We start from the raw sequence: 22026 nt of genomic DNA on the forward strand, positions 1-22026 counted from the left end.
GCACATCATTGTCGCCTATCAGTGCCCATCAGTACCGCATATCAGTGCCCATCATTGTCGCCTATCAGTGCCTATCAGTGCTGCATATCAGTGCCCATCATTGTCGCCTATCAGTGCTGCATATTAGTGCAGCATCATCAGTACGTCCTCATCAATTCCCACCAGTGCTGCCTCAGAAGTGCAGCCTATCAGTGCCCATCAGTACCGCCTATCAGTGCCCATCATTGTCGCCTATCAGTGCCCATCAGTGCTGCATATCAGTGCCCATCATTGTCACCTATCAGTGCTGCACATTAGTGCAGCATCATCAGTACGTCCTCATCAATTCCCACCAAAGCTGCCTCAGAAGTGCAGCCCATCAGTGCTGTCTATCAGTGCTGCCTATCAGTGCCCATTGGTGCTGCCTATCAGTGCAGCGTCATCAACGCACATCAGTGAAGGAGAAAATTTACCTGTTTGCAAAATTTTATTAAAAAAACCTTATTTTATTTAAATTTTTTTGCTATTTTTTTTTTGTTTATGGTGCAAAAAATAAAACACCCAGTAGCGATTAAATACCTCCAAAGAAAAGCTCTATTTGTGTGGAAAAAAAAAGATAAAATTGTAAGATGAGAACAGTGTTGCATGACCGCGCAATTGTCATTCAAAGTGCGACAGCGCTGAAAGCTGGCCTGGGCAGGAAGGGGGGAGAGTGCCCGGTAGGGAAGGGGTTATAAATGAATCAAATGGCGTTTCCAGTTTGTGGCGCTCAGATGCCGCGTAGTTCCTCTTTAATGCCGTCATTGCCGATGACAAGTGTATCAGTCATTTATAATTCTGGAGGTGGAAGTGACTTCAGAGTTCTATGATCCTCTAATGACAACATTTATGAGGTCATTGTCTAATTATTAGTCATACGGTAAATCACTAGAAGTATAGACGTCTGATCTGGAATTTGTAAAGCGTCTCCAACTATAGGTGACGATTAGAGGCATCCCTAGGGTTGGTGTCACCCGGTGCCGGAACACTTGGTGACACCCCCTCCGGCGATCCCCGCAGGATGGATCAGATCTGAGGATTGCGCATAATGGATCGGACTCCGATCCATTATCCTCCCCAATCCTCAGATCCGATCCATCCTGCGGGGATCGTCGGCTTGCAACCTGTACATGTTTAACTGATTTCTCCACGAGCTCCACGAAAAGGTAAGTTTCAAAGCAAGCCGACCATCCCCGCAGGATGGATCGGATCTGCGGATTGGGGAGGATAATGGATCGGATCCATTATGCTCAATCTGCAGATCCGATCCATCCTGTGGGGATCGTTGGCATGCAACCCATAGGGGGTGACACTGGACCCGCTCCACGAAAAGGTAAGATGTAAAGAAAGCCGATGATCCCCGTAGGATGGATCGGATCTGCGGATTGGGGAGCGTAATGGTTCAGACTCTGATCCATTATGCTCAATCCGCAGATCCGATCCATCCTGCGGGGATCATCGGCTTTCTTTACAACTTACCTTTTCGTCGAGCTCGTGGAGAAATCAGTTAACCCCGTGTAGGTTGCAAGCCGACGATCCCCGCAGGATGGATCGGATCTGCGGATTGGGGAGGATAATGGAGCGGGTCCGGTGTCACCCCATGCAAAAGGTGTCACCCGGTGCGGCGCGCACCCCCCGCACCCGCCTAGGGACGCCCCTGGTGACGATTACTCATCAAAGTGTATCTCTATCCAATTTGTTTCTTTTTTTGAATGCATTTGTTTTAGGACAGAATGTGGAAGGGTTAGAGCCTCTGTCAGGTTTTTATTTCTGTCGGCGCCCCCCCTTCCCCCTTGTGCTGGGGAGAGTCACCCTCTCTGTCTCGGTGATGACTGTCACCAAGAAAGTAATGGAGGATCCAAAATATTACAGCGGCCATCAGTACAGAGAGAAGGGGGACATCCAGTGACAACCAAGAGCAGAATGTTCCCCACTCTGGAGAGATTTCCACTCACTTCCTGTTGTTTCTCTGGGGCAGGAAGTGAGAGGAAATTTCCCGAATGGGACGGCAAAAGAGGAAGAAAAAAAATGTGAAAAACTTTTTTACTCCTCTTTCAATATCTACAGACTAGCAGCAGGTAAGAATGTGTAAAGACATTTTCTGAAAGATTTGCCACGGCTACCGTGCAGCTGATGGATTCAATCCCCCGAGGCCGCTTTCACACGGATTGGCTGTTCTTAAAAAAAGCGGAAGAAAAACGCGTGGCCATGTATTCCTATGGAACTCTTCACACTCATCCATTGTGGGTCCGGTGCGTTCTTCAAAGTCCTGCTTGCCGCATTTGTGGTGCAGTAAAGAAAACGAACCAAAAACACACCTCCCTATTGACATCAAGAGAAAACGCAGCCAAAATGCATAAAAAATGCACCTCCCCACTGAAATAAATGGAAACTGCAGCCAAAACCCATCAAAAATGCACCTCCCTGTTGAAATCAATACAAATCTTTTGCACAGCACTGCATTTAATGCCAAAACGCATCAAAAAAGCACTTCCCCATTTAAATAAATAGAAAATGCAGTCAAAACGTATAAAAAAATGCACCTCCCCGTTGCAATCAATAGAAAATGCGGCCAAAACCCATCAAAAACGCACCTCCCCATTGAAATCAATGAAAAATGCGGCCAAAAAACATAAAAAATTTATCTCCCTTTGAAAGCAATAAGAAATACAGCCAAAACGCATAAAAAATGCACCTCCCCATTGAAATAAATGGAAACAGCGGCCAAAACGCATAAAACATGCACCTCCCCATTGAAATCAATAGAAAATGCAGCCAAAACTCATCAAAAATGCACTTCCCTGTTGAAATCAATACAATTTGTTTTTCACAGCCCTGCACTTGATGCCAAAAAGCATCAAAAAAGCACCTCCCCATTGAAATAAATGGAAAACGCGGCCAAAAAGCATAAAAAAAAACTGCACCTCCCCTTTGAAAGCAATAAACAATGTGGCTAAAATGCATCAAAAACGCACCTCCCCATTGAAATCGATGGAAAATTAGGCCAAAACGCATCAAAAACGTACCTCCCTGTTGAAAGTAATGAAAAAATGCGGCCAAAATGCATCAAAAATGCACCTCCCCATTGAAATCAATGGAAAATGCACCCAAAACACATCAAAAACATATCTCCCTTTGAAAGCAATAAGAAATACAGCCAAAATGCACAAACAATGCACCTCCCCATTGAAATAAATGGAAACCATGGCCTAAACGCATAAAACATGCACCTCCCCATTGAAATCAATAGAAAATGTGGCCAAAACGCATAAAAAATGCAACTCCTTGTTGAAATCAATACAATTTTTTTCACAGCCCTGCACTTGATGCCAAAACACATAAAAAATGCACCTCCCCACTGAAATCAATAGAAAATGCAGTCAACACGCATCAAAAATGCACCTCCCTATTTAAATCAATGGAAATTGCTGCCAAAACGCATCAAAAACGCACCTACCCATTGAAATTAATGGAAAATGCTGCCAAAACGCATCAAAAACGCACCTCCCCATTGAAGTCAATAGAAAATGTGGCCAATACGCATCAAAAACGCACCTCCCCATTGAAATCAATGGAAACACAGCAAAAAGACATAAAAAATGCACCAAAAACGCACCTGCATTGCTTTTTTTATGGTGCCATTCTTGAGTCACACGTCCTTTAAAAAAAAAAAACGCACCGCAAATCCTGTAAAAATGTGGCGAAAACACACATGCGTTTTTGCCGCAGATCAGTGTGCACGGCAATCGCAGCACAAGGTGCTTCACGTGTCATCTTTCAATGGCGGCCCACACCTCATGCGTTTCTGCTGCGATTATCATGCGGCAATCACAGCAAACTGCGTCGTTGCAAATCGCGTGAAGCTTGTCACCAGAAAAGGAGCTTCTTTCTGGGCGACAAACGCAAGTGAATGGGCTGTTCTATGCGAATCATATAAAAATTGCATGTCCAGGGGCGGACAACTCATGGGGCCCCCGGGCAATAGGGGATCATGGGGCCCCTGTGTCCTTGCCCAAACTCAAAAAAGCCTATGAAAAAGGTACCAGGGGCATCTCATGGGGCCCCCTACTGACCCCGGGCCCTCGGGCAGTGCCTGAGTTTCCAAATGGTCAGTCTGCCCCTGGACATGTCAAAATCCAGCATCAGCCAAAAAAAATGATCCTCCACTCCCCCAGCAAGGTGGCGCTCCCCCACAATCCAGCCGTGGACTGTCCCCGGGTATCATCATCCAATGCAGGGCTGTGGCCCCTGCTCTGGTTTTGAGGACATCAGGACCTTGGACTGGTGGAGCATGGGGGGGGGGGGGGGGGTGCAGATGCTGTGGGGAGGAGCGGAGGATTGGGTAAGTACACCTCCTGTCATTGTTCTCCTAGACCAGGGGTAGGCAAACTGCGGCTCTCTAGCTGTTGTGGAACTACGTTTCCCATGAGGCATTGCAAAGATTACAAAACTGACAGTTACAGCTATGACTTGCAGAGGCATGATGGGACTTGTAGTCCTGGGGCTCTCAGGTTGCCTACCCCTGCCCTGGACATAAAGGAGCAAGTGATCATCCCAGTGCAGGCTCCGCCCCACTACAAGGGATCATTTTTTATTTGCCCGGAGTTGGGCTTTAAAGCTCCATGTAGAAAAAGAATGCAGCTCTGTGATCATCATACACCATTAAATGTATTTTGTTCGATGCAGTCCCGGCAAGCAGGGGCGTCCCTAGGGTTGGTGTCACCCGGTGAGAGAACACTTTGTGACACCCCTCTGATGATCCCCGCAGGATGGATCGGATCTGTGGATTGAGCATATTGGTTCGGACTCTGATCCATTATTCTCCCCAATCCGCAGATCTGATCCATCCTGCGGGGATCGTCGGCATGCAACCTATACGGGGTGACACCGGACCCGCTACACGAAAAGGTAAGTTGTAAAGAAAGCCGACGATCCCCGCAGGATGGATCGGATCTGCAGATTGGGGAGCATAATGGATGGGACTCCGATCCATTATGCTCAATCCGCAGATCCGATCCATCCTGCGGGGATCGTCGGCTTTCTTTACAACTTACCTTTTCGTGGAGCGGGTCCGGTGTCACCCCGTGCATTATGTGTCACCCGGTGAGGCGCGCATCCCCCGTACCTTCCTCGGGACGCCACTGCATGCAAGTACCTGAATCAGCCTCTTGACCTCCTTGTACAGCAGACCTCAGACTGGGAGAGGGAGAAGCAGCACAAGGAACCATTCTGCTCCTATGCTGACAAGAAGCATGCTGATAGGAGGAGAAAGCAAAGTGAGAGAGCGATGATTTCATCACTATACTTCTCCTTTCCCTATCCAGTTGCAGGCCGGGGGGGAATCCAGGATGACCTGGGCTCAGAGGAAGTGGGTTGAATAATGTTGACCATCACACTGAAGACATCCAGCAGCGGAAAAAAAAAGGTACTGCGCAGGAAATCCCCAGACCAGGGGCGGACTGACCATTTGGAAACTTGGGCACTGCCCGAGGGCCCGGGGTCAGTAGGGGGCCCCATGAGATGCCTCTTGTACCTATTTCATAGGCTTTTTTTGGGTTTGGGCAAGGACACAGGGGCCCCATGATCCCCTATTGCCGGGGGGCCCCATAAGTTGTCAGTCCGCCCCTGCCCTAGACTGAAGGTGAATATTTCAGCAAAAGCTGTTTTGTTTTTTTTTTTAGCTCTTTTTTTTTTTCACCCCCCTCTGGTGATCTGACCAGTAACACACCTCCTGTATTAGAGCGCCCCCATTCTGGATGAAGGAGCACAGGGGACACCTTTGGATAGCAGCTTTGCCAGTATGGGGGGAGGGGAGTATTAAACGTATTAACAAATGGAAGTTGAGCTCCAGGTAGTACTGTATAAACCGTTATAGCAGTTATTTTTTTCCTTTTGGGATAAAGGTTTTCAATAAAAAAATAAAAGCTGATCATTGTAAGCCCCCCCCCCGGTCAGTGGTAAATGGTTTGTCTCATCTCTGTAACTGATACATTCTGCTGGAGAGCTTGTGCTTTTGAAAAACATCAGAGTTACTGGTGAAAATAGAAGAAAGAACGCCTATGGCGCGGTTCACACCTATGCAGGTTGCGTTTGAGCTGTTTCGGCATTGCGTTTTTGCACCTGCGTCTTGCATTGTTTTTTTTTTTTTTATTTGTTGCTAGGCAGATTTAAAACGCATCAAAAACGTGGCAAAAATGCACGACATGCTTTTCTGCAGCATTTCCATTGAAGTCTGTAGAGAAAAAAAAACACAACTTTTTGCACTCAAAAAAGTCCCCGACCCTTTCCAAAAAACACACCGGGTGAAAACGCGGAGATATTAAAGTGTCCCATAGAAGAAAGAACGCCTATGGCGCGGTTGACACCTATGCAGGTTGCGTTTGAGCTGTTTCGGCATTGCGTTTTTGCACCTGCGTCTTGCATTTTTTTTTCATTTATTTATAATTTTCTTGTTGCTAGGCAGATTTAAAACGCATCAAAAACATGACAAAAATGCACAACATGCTTTTCTGCAGCATTTCCATTGGAGTCTATAGAGACAAAAACAAAACTTTTTGCTCTCCAAAAATTCTCTGACACTTTCCAAAAAACGCAGCGGGTGAAAACGCTGAGATGTGAACGTGTCCCATAGGAAATCATGTTAAATGGACTGTACTGCGTTTCTGCTGTGGAAAACGTTTCGGTGTGAACCTGGGGTAAAAAAGAAAACTAATGCAGCCACCCCATGTAAGAATTGGTAAGCTGCAATATATCTCCTAGATTGTAAGCTCCCAGGATCAGGGCCCTCTGTCTCCTCTTGTACCAAATTGTATTGTAAGTGTACTGTCTGCCTTCATTTTGTAAAGCGCTGAGCAAACTGTTGGCGCCATATAAATCCTGTATAATAATAATATATAAATCCTGTATAATAATAATAATAATAATATAAATCCTGTATAATAATAATAATAATATAAATCCTGTATAATAATAATAATAATATATAAATCCTGTATAATAATAATAATAATATAAATCCTGTATAATAATAATAATAATATATAAATCCTGTATAATAATAATAATAATAATAATATAAATCCTGGGTGATAATAATAATAATAATATATAAATCCTGTATAATAATAATAATAATATATAATATATAAATCCTGAATTATAATAATAATAATAATAATATAAATCCTGTATAATAATAATATATAATATATAAATCCTGTATAATAATAATAATATATAAATCCTGTATTATAATAATAATTATATAAATCCTGTATAATAATAATATAAATCCTGTATAATAATAATAATATAAATCCTGTATAATAATATAAATCCTGTATAATAATAATAATAATAATATAAATCCTGTATAATAATAATAATAATAATAATAATATAAATCCTGTATAATAATATAAATCCTGTAAAATAATAATATAAATCCTGTATTATAATAATAATAATAATAATAATATATAAATCCTGAATAATAAAATAAATCCTGTATAATAATAATAATATAAATCCTGTATAATAATAATAATAATATAAATCCTGTATAATAATAATAATATATAAATCCTGTATAATAATAATATATAAACCCTGTATAATAATAATAATAATATATAAATCCTGTATAATAATAATAATATAAATCCTGTATAATAATAATATATAAATCCTGTATAATAATAACAATTATAATACAGGATTTATATATTATTATTATTATTATTATAATACAGGATTTATATTATTATTATTATAATACAGGATTTATAAATAATAATAATAATATAAATCCTGTATAATAATAATAATAATAATAATAATATAAATCCTGTATTATAATAATAATATAAATCCTGTATTATAATAATAATAATAATAATAATATAAATCCTGTATAATAATAATAATATATAAATCCTGTATAATAATAATATATAAATCCTGTATAATAATAATAATATAAATCCTGTATAATAATAATAATAATAATAATATATAATATATAAATCCTGTATTATAATAATAATATATAAATCCTGTATTATAATAATAATAATAATAATAATAATAATATAAATCCTGGATAATAATAATAATAATAATATATAATATATAAATCCTGTATTATAATAATAATAATAATATAAATCCTGTATAATAATAATAATAATAATAATAATAATATATAAATCCTGTATAATAATAATAATAATATATAATATATAAATCCTGTATTATAATAATAATAATAATATAAATCCTGTATAATAATAATAATAATAATATATAAATCCTGTATAATAATAATAATATAAATCCTGTATAATAATAATAATATAAATCCTGTATAATAATAATAATATATAAATCCTGTATAATAATAATATATAAACCCTGTATAATAATAATAATAATATATAAATCCTGTATAATAATAATAATATATAAATCCTGTATAATAATAATAATATAAATCCTGTATAATAATAATATATAAATCCTGTATAATAATAACAATTATAATACAGGATTTATATATTATTATTATTATTATTATAATACAGGATTTATATTATTATTATTATAATACAGGATTTATAAATAATAATAATATAAATCCTGTATAATAATAATAATAATAATAATAATATAAATCCTGTATTATAATAATAATATAAATCCTGTATTATAATAATAATAATAATATAAATCCTGTATAATAATATATAAATCCTGTATAATAATAATAATATATAAATCCTGTATAATAATAATATATAAATCCTGTATAATAATAATAATAATATAAATCCTGTATAATAATAATAATAATAATATATAATATATAAATCCTGTATTATAATAATAATATATAAATCCTGTATTATAATAATAATAATAATATAAATCCTGGATAATAATAATAATAATAATAATAATAATAATATATAATATATAAATCCTGTATTATAATAATAATAATAATATAAATCCTGTATAATAATAATAATAATAATAATAATAATATATAAATCCTGTATAATAATAATAATAATATATAATATATAAATCCTGTATTATAATAATAATAATAATATAAATCCTGTATAATAATAATAATAATAATATATAAATCCTGTATAATAATAATAATAATATATAAATCCTGTATTATAATAATAATATAAATCCTGTATAATAATAATATAAATCCTGTATAATAATAATAATAATATAAATCCTGTATAATAATATAAATCCTGTATAATAATAATAATATAAATCCTGTATAATAATAATAATAATAATAATATAAATCCTGTATTATAATAATAATAATAATAATATAAATCCTGTATAATAATAATAATATAAATCCTGTATAATAATAATATAAATCCTGTATTATAATAATAATAATAATAATAATAATAATAATAATATATAAATCCTGAATAATAAAATAAATCCTGTATAATAATAATAATATAAATCCTGTATAATAATAATAATAATATAAATCCTGTATAATAATAATAATATATAAATCCTGTATAATAATAATATATAAACCCTGTATAATAAAAATAATAATATATAAATCCTGTATAATAATAATAATATATAAATCCTATATAATAATAATATATAAATCCTGTATAATAATAACAATTATAATACAGGATTTATATATTATTATTATTATTATTATTATTATAATACAGGATTTATATTATTATTATTATAATACAGGATTTATAAATAATAATATAAATCCTGTATAATAATAATAATAATATAAATCCTGTATTATAATAATAATAATAATATAAATCCTGTATAATAATAATAAATAAATCCTGTATTATAATAATGATAATATAAATCCTGTATTATAATAATAATAATATAAATCCTGTATAATAATAATAATAATAAATAAATCCTGTATTATAATAATAATAATAATAATAATATAAATCCGGTATAATAATAATATAAATCCTGTATAATAATAATAATAATAATAATAAAAAAACGTTTGCTTTTGGGTCTAATACCACTGTTAATGAACTCTTCATTCTTCTCTCATTATTTTTTGGCTGGAGTTCTGCTTTAAACCATCTGAGCTCTAAAGTGATAGCACAGAAGGATTGAATTCTCTTTGCTGCAAATTTAAATCGATTTTCAAAAGACTCAAAAACGAACTTCTACCCACATTATTTAAGAATGGCATTGGCGGCCTCTCTCCTACAAGAACATCTTGTATTTCTGTGTTTATTTGTCCTTTACACATAAATCTAAGGACCGTATTAGTCGGTTCTATTTGCTGTCCTGTAAGTGACACCGCCGTATCCGATTTCACAGTTTCATTTTGGGTGGACATATATATATCCGTTTAGCTTCCTAGCACAAAAAGCATGCGGCTACAGCTAAATACAGCGGGGGGGATTCAGCCCCCTCGCTCCGTAGAGACTAAAAACTGCTGCTGAGCCACCGGATTCCACGCATGCCGGATGACGAGACTCGTACAGTAAGGACACCATTGCTGCACGGACTAAATTGGTCGCCGCCACCGCCATTTTCTCTTCTATTAGGGGTGCTTGTTGTGCAAAAAGTCACGGGGCCATCAAGTCTTCACTGTACTGGGAATATAGGAGGAAGAAAACTAGTACATAAATAATGTCAGAGAGCCTACGGTAGATTCAGCTGTGGTGTCACTGGTTTAAAGAGGAACTCCAGGAAAAAAAGAAGCTAATTACACAGATGAAACGCATATAAGGGGGCTGATTTAGCTGTCAAAGGATTTATATTTATAATCACCCAGTCCTAAGCAGGGGCGGACTGACAACTCATGGGGCCCCTGGGCAATAGGGGATCATGGGGCCCCTGTGTCCTTTCCCAAACTCAAAAAAGCCTATGAAAAAGGTACCAGGGGCATCTCATGGGGCCCCCTACTGACCCCGGGCCCTCAGGCAGTGCCCGAGTTTCCAAATGGTCAGTCCGCCCCTGGTCCTAAGATTTACACAGCTCCGCCACATGGCACGGCCATGTCCGGCAAGACAGACAAACGGGTTTTTTTCTGTTGCAGTTTCACTTTCACTTACAGGCCTTCTCCCCACTCCGGCCTCTAACAGCAGATCGATAAGTTCATATTTGTCTGCTATCTCTTAATCTTAGCATGTCCCATGTTGAGATGGTCATAGATAGATCAAAATTCAGCCATTGCAGCAGGGACCGGCCAAATTCCAACAAGCCGGTTCATGAGAAGTCTATCCTTAGATCGACTTCTCATGAGCAAGAATGGCCATAGGTGGGTCGAAATTTGCCCATTTCAGCAGGGACTGGCCAAATTTTGATCCATCTATGGCCATTCCCGTTCATGAGAGATCTAACGAATGACTTCTCATGAATCGGATTGTTGGGAAACTTTGCTTCAGTCAGCAATGTAGCCGGCCAAATTCCAACAAGCCGGTTCATGAGAAGTCCATCCTTAGATCGACTTCTCATGAGCAAGAATGGTCGTAGGTGGCTTGAAATTCATCCATTTCAGCAGGGACCGGCCAAATTCCAGCAAGCCAGTTCATAAGTCTATCCTTAGATCGACTTCTCATGAACAAGAAAGGTCATAGGGGGATCAAAATTCGGCCATTTCAGCAGGGATCGGCTACATTTTAATCCATCTATGGCTGTTCCCGTTCATTAGAGATCTAACAAATGACTTCTCATGAATCGGCTTGTAGGAAACTTTACTTCAGTCAGCAATGCAGCGCGGATCAATGTACTCTGATGGCGGGGTCCTGCTGTCAGTATAGAATGACACTGCAAGGAGGATACCCACATCCACCTTGAATGTTCGGATGTGGGAACTGTATGGCCAACTTTAGCATATAGGCACTGATGTGCTGCTGGCTGGCTGGCCCTTCGTGCTGCTGGCTGGCCCTTCGTGCTGCTGACTGGCCCTTCGTGCTGCTGACTGGCCCTTCGTGCTGCTGACTGGCCCTTCGTGCTGCTGACTGGCCCTTCCAGCTGCTGACTGGCTCCCTCGTGCTGCTGACTGGCTCCCTCGTGCTGCTGACTGGCTCCCTCGTGCTGCTGGCTGGCTCCCTCGTGCTGCTGGCTGGCTCCCTCGTGCTGCTGGCTGGCTCCCTCGTGCTGCTGGCTGGCTGGCTCCCTCGTGCTGCTGGCTGGCTGGCTCCCTCGTGCTGCTGGCTGGCTGGCTCCCTCGTGCTGCTGGCTGGCTGGCTCCCTCGTGCTGCTGGCTGGCTGGCTCCCTCGTGCTGCTGGCTGGCTGGCTCCCTCGTGCTGCTGGCTGGCTCCCTCGTGCTGCTGACTGGCTCCCTCGTGCTGCTGGCTGGCCCTTCGTGATGCTGGCTGGCCTTTCGTGCTGCTGGCTGGCCCTTCGTGCTTCTGGCTGGCTCTTTACCGATTGGCCCCTCGTGCTGACTGGTCCCTCGTGCTACTGACTGGCCCCTCGTGCTACTGACTGGCTCCCCAGTGCTGCTGACTGGCTGCCTTGTGCTGCTGACTGGCCCCTAAAGCTACTGACTGGCCCCTCGTGCTACTGACTCTCTCCTAGTGCTACTGGATGGCTCTTTACTGACTGGTCTCTCGTGCTACTGACTGGCCCCTCGTACTACTGACTCACTCTTTACTGACTGGCCCCTCGTGCTACTGACTCTCTCCTGGTGCTACTGGATGGCTCTTTACTGACTGGCCCCTCGTACTACTGACTCGCTCCTCATGCTACTGACTGGCCCCTCGTACTACTGACTCGCTCCTCGTGCTACTGACTGGCTTCCAGTGCTGCTTCTCCCTCCCAGTCTGAGCTCTGCTGTATTGTGAACTAAAAGGGGCTGATACCAAGTTACTTATTCTGCTTGCACTAAAACAATCATGTAATGATGTAATCATAGCTACCAAGCTGCATTATTTTGTGTCTGTTACATCTGCCTTTAAAGCATATCTATACCTAAAACGTTGAAACATATATAGTCGCAGGAGCATGGCAGGGGAGAACAGTTCAGTACGACGTGGACCTCCTGGTCTATGTTTTGCTATTCGTCTGAATTTCAGGACTGGATTAAGGAGAATACTTCCCCACCCTCTAGCTAGCCATGATGGAGTATCCCAACCTTCCCTCTTCTCTCCAAACCTCCAGCCACCCTTTCTTTCCTCACATACCCTTTTCTTTCTCTTTCCCTAATGATTTCATTTTGTGCCCAAATCTTTGATATTGGCTATACGCTCTACACTTACCAGCCACTTTATTAGGTCCACCTCTTCAATTGCTTGGTAACACAAATTGTTAATCAGCCAATCACATGGCAGCAACTCAATGCATTTAGGCATCTTGACGTCGTGAAGACGTCTTGAAGTTCAAACCGAGCATCAGAATGGGGAAGAAAGGGGATTTAAGTGACTTTGAACGTGGCATGGTTGTTAGTACCAGACAAGCTGGTCTGAGCATTTCAAAAACTGCTGTTCTACTGGGATTTTCACGCACAACCATCTCTACGGCTTACAGAGAATGGTCCAAAAAAGAGAAAATATCCAGCGAGCAGCAGTTGTGTGGAGGAAAATGACTTGTTGATGTCAGAGGCCAGAGGAGAATGGGCAGACTGGTTCGAGATGATAGAAAGGCAACAGTAACTGATGGTCAACATGGACCAAAATCTCTGAGGAATTTGTTGAATCTATGCCACAAAGAATGAAGGCAAAGGGGGTCCAACTTGGTACTAGCAAGGTGGACCCAGGGGCGGACTGACAAATTATGGGGCCCCCAGGCAATAGAGATGGACTTTGTCTCCTCTTAATTTGTAAAGGTTACATCATCTTCCTTGCCTTCCAAATTCACTTTCTTACCCAACCTCCAAGAGGCGTCTACAACCAATAGGGCTTAAAAAAAAAAGACAAAGTCAGATTTCATTCTTCAACAGTTGCGATGGCTAGTGCTGCTTTTACACTTGTTTTTAAGTATATGGTCTGCCCAGGGGCGGACTGACAACTCATGGGGCCCCCGGGCAATAGGGGATCATGGGGCCCCTGTGTCCTTGCCCAAATTTAAAAAAGCCTATGAAAAAGGTACCAGGGGCATCTCATGGGGCCCCCTACTGATCCCGGGCCCTCTGGCTGTGTCCGAGTTTCCAATTGGTCAGTCCGCCCCTGGGTGGACCTAATAAAGCGGCCAGTGAGTGCATTTTGCCATTCTTACTGCAGATAAACATCCCAATCGCATTTTGTTACCATCTTCTGTGCTACTCGAAAGAAACACAACCTGGCTCTTTTATCTGGGCTGTAGTCCTCCAAACTCCCTCCTAGATGCATACATTACAACACATTAATATAAGGGTTTGTCCAATTTCTACAGTATGTCTGAGGATATCCTAATAAATACTTAAGCAGAACCAAAAGGATGAGCAGCCAAAAACGTTTACCCCATTTGGTACCTACTGGGCCTCACACTGGAACATCTAAAGGAAGGCTTGGGCTTGCTGCCCAAACAAATCGAGCATAGGCTCCCTTTTATTGAAGCAGGAGTGGAACATCTCATTGGTCAGTATGGGCAACAACAACACTCGGTCCTTGAGACACTAGTGGTCCTGAAGCCCACAGTGTCCTCACTAAATAACCCATGCAGTGGTTGAACTGAAATAAAATCTAATGGTGACTGTGAAATATGTAATGAGGAATACAAAAAAACAAGCTCAAAATTGGTTGGATTGAAACATACAACTCTTGAGTTTTTCTTAAAAAAGAAAATTCAACAAAGGTTAGCATGGTCATTAAATGTGATGAACTGTAAAGAATCATCTACATCAGGGGTCTCCATAGGTTTTAAAAAAGGACCAGTTTACTGTCCTTTAGGCTTTAGCAGGACTGTGCTAAAAAATGCTCCAGCATCAGTGGAAATAAACAATGCCTCGTCCTTGGTTTTAGCAGGAGGAATAATGCATCATTGTTGGTATTCAAGGGAGGAATAGTGACCCATCATTGGCGTCTCTTGGGGAAATGGTGCTCCATCATCATTGCCTGTGGGAGCAATGGTGCTCCATCACTGGTTTGAGTGGATGGAATGGTGCCCCATCATTGGTGTCAGTGGAAGGAATTGTCTCCCATCATTGGTGTCAGTGGGAAGAATAGTGCCCCATCATTGGTATCAGTGGGAGGAATAGTGCCCCATCATTGGTATCAGTGGGAGGAATAGTGCCCCATCATTGGTATCAGTGGGAGGAATAGTGCCCCATCATTGGTATCAGTGGGAGGAATAGTGCCCCATCATTGGTGTCAGTGGATGGAATAGTGCCCCATCATTGGTGTCAGTGGATGGAATGGTGCCCCAAGGGCCAGAGAAAGGCCACATCTGGCCTGCAGGCCGCAGTTTGGAGACCACTATCCTACATAAAGGTATCTGTTGGCTTTTAATAAGTCACATTAAGGCTGACTTAGCACATTAAAAGTATAAAAGATAATAAATTAACAAAATGTTTGTAATACACAAAGATTTACCCACACATAAAAATATATAAAATAATTATTTCAAGAAGAATTGTTTCACCTTCTGAAAAGCGAACACTAAATGCCTCCTGTGTTGTATCTACTAGTATCATAAGGCGGCTATCCTTTATGTAGAAAAGGTTCCCTAAACATGTGTGAAAAATGTAGTTTACTGAGCTGTAGACTCCACCAGAAGGAAGAGAGTCCAGAGACCAGCTGTGAGGAATGTGAGGTTGGCCACACTCTGTGGTCAAGGGATTCCAAACACGGGCTGTAATGACCACAATTTGTATACCAACCATGCAAATATTTACCCTGGGCACTCTGTAGCCATAACAATGTTTAAATGACAAACGAGGCCGGTTACTCCAAAATGATGGAGAGGGTTTGTGTAAGGACAAGTAGGGCTTAACATAGCGGTCATCCTCACAGTGAACACCACCAATCCTCAACACAACCAACTCCTAAACAATTTATACTTGGACCAAACAAATTGGTTCACAAAATATAGTAACAGATCATAAAATTGTCTGTTTGGTTAAGTCATTAAGCAAATTCTTTCACTGAAATAAAAAAGCTTTATCAATGCAATGGATTTATCATACAGCATGGAAGTCTGGTGAAAATCAAGACAATATTAGTTGTTCACATGCTAGTCATTTAATTTTTGATTCTGGTTCTTGGCAGTATTTGATCTCTGTTAGACGTAAGAGCAAAGATACGTTTCTTACCTGCAACTCTGTGAGCGACAAGTCCTTCCAGGTTGTATTGCTCATCCTCTGGGGTATCTCTGATCGGTTGCTGGGGTTGGGCATTGACCGGAGTGAGCACTGGGGATGTTAATGCAGATGACTGAGGGCTTTGCATAAAAGCAGACAATGGTGGGATATTAGAGGTGCCAGTAGGCGTCCCATAGCTGTAACTTCTGACCAAGGCTGATTGAGGTTGTTGGGTTTGATAACCATATGGAGAATAAGATCCAGAGTAGGGCTCTCGGTATTCATTTAGAGGTCTGGCCACCTCCATGGGTCGTGGTGGTTCATGCATTCCAGATGAATATGCTCTTGGACCCTGCTCAGTAGGTGTATGGGGATGGCTAAATGAGGTGGCAGGGAGGGTGCCAGTTGGTGTGACAGCATATGAATTGCTTGGTCTTTCAGGTGCCACCTGTGGAGAGGACTGGTAGCTATAGGCTGCCAAAGCAGGTTGGGCAGAGTGTGACCCTGTAACCGGCATTATTCTGTCCTCTCTTGGAGCAACAGGGACACTGTGAGACTTGTGCATCTGTGAAAATGAAGGATCCAGGTCCAACATTAACATATTAAGTGCTTCAATTGACTGCTCAATCTCCTTCTGAGAGGCCATCTTGGGAAATTCAGGGATACTGTGGCTTTGGGAAACAGTCTGAAAAGTGCTTGGTTGCAGACTTGGGCTGCTAAATTGACTCTCGGCTACAGAATCTTGCTGACGGGATGGTGGGCGACTTCCACCCTGTTGCCATGAATTAAGACCCCGCTGGACAGCCTCCCTGCTGCTTCCACTTCGGGCTGGTGCTTGGGGCAACTGTGAATTGGGTTCGTATTTTACTGGTTCTGCAGCTGTGAAGGACTGAGACCGGTACATCCCATTAGGGTCATAATAATATAAGTGCTTTTGTGTCATTGCAGACTGAGGTTGTGCCCAGTTGGACATTGCTGGCTGGCTGACCTGGTAGGAAGACAAACTATCCTGTGCAGATACAGATGGCCTCATTTGACTGCCCACATCTTGAGACAGTGGGACAGTTGCATTTTTTGTGATGTTCTGGTTGTTGTATGGATACACACCATTGATCATTGTTTCCTTACCAAGGTAGCCATGCTTTTGCAGCTTTTCTATGCCGTTAAGGATTGTTGGCCCATTGGTTAATGACATGCTCATAGGAGAAGACTCCTGATAGCCAGTCTCACTTATATTGGGAGTACCGTCAAAGGATGACAGTGTACCCAAGCTGCCAACACTATGTCCATCGTGGTTGGGCAAGTCATCATCCAAAATATCAGTCTCCCTTTCAGCTGGTGGAGACAGGCTATCTCCATTGACGTGAACCTGCGCTGGGACGACGTGCAACATAGCTCCGGTTACTGAAGTTCCCGGGTTTAAGTTGTGCATCTGCGCATCAGTGTCCAGTCCAAAGCCACTGAGAAGGCGTTCAAGCTCTTTCTTTTCCTCAGGCGTCAACCCTTGGTTGGAGGCTGCATTGGCCACTTGCTCATCAGTTTTGTCTGTTTTTGTTGAAGCGGTTGAATTTCCGGAGTCGCTGCTCACAGACAAGGTGTGTTCAATGTGATTGGGGGCAGCAGATAGAGGGATGACCCCGGCATTTACTGTGCTCGTGCTTCCGTTTGTTGAGTCTTTTTTCTTAACTTTGGCATACAAGCTTCCATCCAAAGGACCTTGGGTATGTCCAACTTCTGCAAAAAAAAAATCATTATCACTTTAGTACTTTCAAAGATCTCTATACGGGGACACATTAACATCTATCAGTCTACTGTTTGGTTGACTGTAAATCTATTATAATATCCATTGGATCCAGTGAGAGCCAAGATGGCTCCTATCTGAAAACCACCGAGCCTAGGCTTCAGCTCAAATATCAATTCTTATTGCAGAACAAAGGCATTACAATTCTTCAGCAAAACAAAAATCAGGTTGTAAATCTAATTTCATTTTTAATTTAAACGCCATCACTCCAATCCCACAGGAGCTTGTCCCCGATCCAAGCACTTTAGCCTCCCAATATTAGCTTGTGACTTCAACAACATCTTGATTTAATGGAGCAGATAATGGAGTATTGGAACGTAGTATACAAACATATGGTGATCAATCATCAGCTATCTCTGCAAACAGAACTATGACTCATGCGGCGATGGGCTGTTATCTATAGAGAGGGGTCCCAACGGTGCAAGTTATTTCCTTTTTCACTATTCAATAAAACATCCCTGGAAATGTTAACTTGTTGACAAGAAAAAAAAATTAAAAACACATAAATATATCAATATCTAACTAAAGACAATATCTAACTAAAGAGATGGACTTTGTCTCCTCTTAATTTTAAAGGTTACTTCATCTTCCTTGCCTTGCCAAATTCACTTTCTTACCCAACCTCCAAGAGGCGTCTACAACCAATAGGGCTTAAAAAAAATGACAAAGTCAGATTTCATTCTTCAACAGTTGCCATGGCTAGTGCTGCTTTTACACTTGTTTTTAAGTATATGGTCTGCCCAGGGGCGGACTGACAACTCATGGGGCCCCCGGGCAATAGGGGATCATGGGGCCCCTGTGTCCTTGCCCAAACTCAAAAAAGCCTATGAAAAAGGTACCAGGGGCATCTCATGGGGCCCCTACTGACCCCGGGCCCTCGGGCTGTGCCCGAGTTTCCAATTGGTCAGTCCGCCCCTGGGTGGACCTAGTAAAGTGGCCAGTGAGTGCATTTTGCCATTCTTACTGCAGATAAACATCCCAATCGCATTTTGTTACCATCTTCTGTGCTACTCGAAAGAAACACAACCTGGCTCTTTTATCTGGGCTGTAGTCCTCCAAACTCCCTCCTAGATGCATACAACACATTAATATAAGGGTTTGTCCAATTTCTACAGTATGTCTGAGGATATCCTAATAAATACTTAAGCAGAACCAAAAGGATGAGCAGCCAAAAACGTTTACCCCATTTGGTACCTACTGGGCCTCACACTGGAACATCTAAAGGAAGGCTTGGGCTTGCTGCCCAAACAAATCAAGCATAGGCTCCCTTTTATTGAAGCAGGAGTGGAACATCTCATTGGTGCAACAACAACACTCGGTCCTTGAGACACTAGTGGTCCTGAAGCCCACAGTGTCCTCACTAAATAACCCATGCAGTGGTTGAAACGAAGGGCTTAAAAAAAATGACAAAGTCAGATTTCATTCTTCAACGGTTGCCATGGCTAGTGCTGCTTTTACACTTGTTTTTAAGTATATGGTCTGCCCAGGGGTGGACTGACAACTCATGGGGCCCCCGGGCAATAGGGGATCATGGGGCCCCTGTGTCCTTGCCCAAACTCAAAAAAGCCTATGAAAAAGGTACCAGGGGTATCTCATGGGGCCTCCTACTGACCCCAGGCCCTCGGGCAGTGCCCGAGTTTCCAAATGGTCAGTCCGCCCCTGGCTCTGCCTACACTTTTTTCATTTTGGATAAAGCAGTGACCCCTGTTGGGTTTCTACAACTATGGCTAGAGAGGAAATGGAAAATCCCCAGGGATCCCTGGTGCAGATTTAACCTCACTTCCTGTCTGGTAAAATTGACTAGGTTTCTTATGCATCTCTACAAAACAAAACAAAGACGTTTAACCTGGACATACACTTTAAGTACGATTAAAAGATGGCATGGAATTGTTTTGCTGTTGACCATGTGAACCAGGGTTGCTAACTTCTCTCTATTAGGGGTTGAGTTTACCATTTTCAGTAAAATAACATTCACCCGTTGCCCCAATTCCCCACCCTGAAATCAAAAAAATACTAAACGTGTCAGCTGTAGGCACTGGACTTTGATTCTCATGATAAGTTTAAAACTCTATGGTAAGTCTGGATCAGGGGTGGACTGACAACTCATGGGGACCCCAGGCAATAGGGGATCATGGGGCCCCTGTGTCCTTGCTCAAACTCAAAAAAGCCTATGAAAAAGGAACCAGGGGCATCTCATGGAGCCCCCTACTGACCCCGGGCCCTCGGGCAGTACCTGAGTTTTCCAAATGGTCAGTCCGCCCGTGGTCTGGATCCATTTTACTTCCCCTGACACTAAAAACTATAGTCTTTATCTCATTTGTTCCCTCCTCTCCTATTGTTACGGTGATCCCCTGCAGTTCATCATTGGGCATTTTTTGGGGGGGTGAGATTTATGATAATCATGGACCTCTTCCCTCTCCTTCCCTTTTTTCCTACATTCACATACCTTTTTTTGCCTCTAGGTGATCCCATGCCTACATGCTTTTCTGCCCTTCCAATTCCTTTTCTCTATCACAGGTACACTGCCCTCTTTCTCTTCATCCTTCCATTCCTACTTATCCTCTTCACTTCCAAGTTTTAAGTCCATATGTTAGGGTTTTGAATACATTCACCAGGTGCACCATATATTAGTGTACAGTTTCTGCCATTACTCCTTGATTACATTGATTTCTGTAACAACTCAACAATGTAGCCTTTCTCAACCCTTTCAACAGAGAGGAACCATTGAAATAACTTTTTATTGTCAGGGAACCCCGGCTAAAATGTACTATATCTACAACTCATGATACATTAGTGTGATGGTCAGTGGGAAGAATGTTCCTTACACTTGTGGTCATTGGGAAGAATTTCCCCCTTACAGATAGCTAAAAAGATCAATGGTGTCATTGGGAACTGAGAGGCAGAAATTGCTCAAGGAACCCCTAGCAACAACCGGATGAACCCTAGGCTTCCATGGAACCCTGGCTGAGAAACCCTGATATTGATGGTCATAATCTGTGTACTGATGTATATCTAATTTGTTTCCCTCTTTCTTGCACTTTACTTGGCCAATTTCTTGTTATTTGTCTGTATTATCCCTTTGAAAATGAATAGAAATGATATTTGCCTATAAATGTGTCAGCTGTGGAGTCTGAGCGAAAATCCCATACATGAGTTCTGATATTTGAATGTAAATTTATTTTCTTCGTATTATTAGCCCGCTATCTACAAAACCTCAAATCCGTCTCATATTTTGAAACCGAAATGTTATCATTCCTTATGTGCAATCCCTGTTCTTTCACAAATGTTTTCAATAGAATAGATACAAAGTATATATCAGAGATAATAACACACTGATATAACTAAATGTGCTGAGTTCCCACAGTTCCGGTGCTATAATCAAAACAATTATTCTATTTAAATTAAAAAATGGTCCACTTGGTCTTTATCTGCAATCACTCTTCTATGTTTCTATTGGGAGGGACATTGGGTATATGAAATGGAGGAAGGGCAATGAAGGTCAGGAAAGTAATAGGAAAGAGAAGTAGAAAACGGTAAAAAGAACAAGAATACCAGACAAGTGCAGAGTGAAGGACATGAAAAGAAACGGATAAAAGAGGAGAGGAAGGGGAGAGTTCGGGAAAAGAGGCAATATAAACCGTAAGCACAAAACAAGGGTAGAGATAGAGGATAAAGGGTCTAGTTCTTGAATGCCGCCCTTTTAACTTTTATTTGGCAGCATGGGTTCAATTCCAGACAAAAAGTTAAACAAAACAATACATTTCTAGCGCTATTAAGCAATCATTGTAAACATGATAAAATCCAAGTAATCCACTGCAGCCAGTAGGAAATTTACAGGGTTAACCCTTTGAGGACCAAGGGACGTATTTGTCCCATGTTTTTAATTGCGTGTATCATCTGATTAAGAACTTAAAACTCTCTTTTTTTTTTTGGTTTGAGTCAAAATATTAGTTCTTATCAACAAACAACAAA

At 40.7% G+C, this 22026-nt stretch overlaps 1 protein-coding gene across 5 annotated transcripts in view; it reads right to left on the reverse strand.

Annotated features, from left to right (window-relative positions):
* Positions 1 to 22026, reverse strand: part of TNS1 (tensin 1) — a 688885-nt gene that overhangs the window by 104552 nt on the left and 562307 nt on the right. For all 5 annotated transcript variants that reach the window (XM_089683821.1, XM_089683822.1, XM_089683823.1 and 2 more), the window contains one exon: positions 16266 to 17987. In XM_089683821.1, coding sequence (XP_089539947.1) covers positions 16266 to 17987 — 1722 coding nt within the window. The remainder of the gene's footprint in view (positions 1 to 16265; positions 17988 to 22026) is intronic.

This window comes from Staurois parvus, unplaced genomic scaffold (assembly GCF_062004578.1).
Source record: "Staurois parvus isolate SC_StPar_1 unplaced genomic scaffold, SC_StPar_1.0 ptg000323l, whole genome shotgun sequence".
In the NCBI taxonomy this organism is placed as follows: domain Eukaryota; kingdom Metazoa; phylum Chordata; class Amphibia; order Anura; family Ranidae; genus Staurois; species Staurois parvus.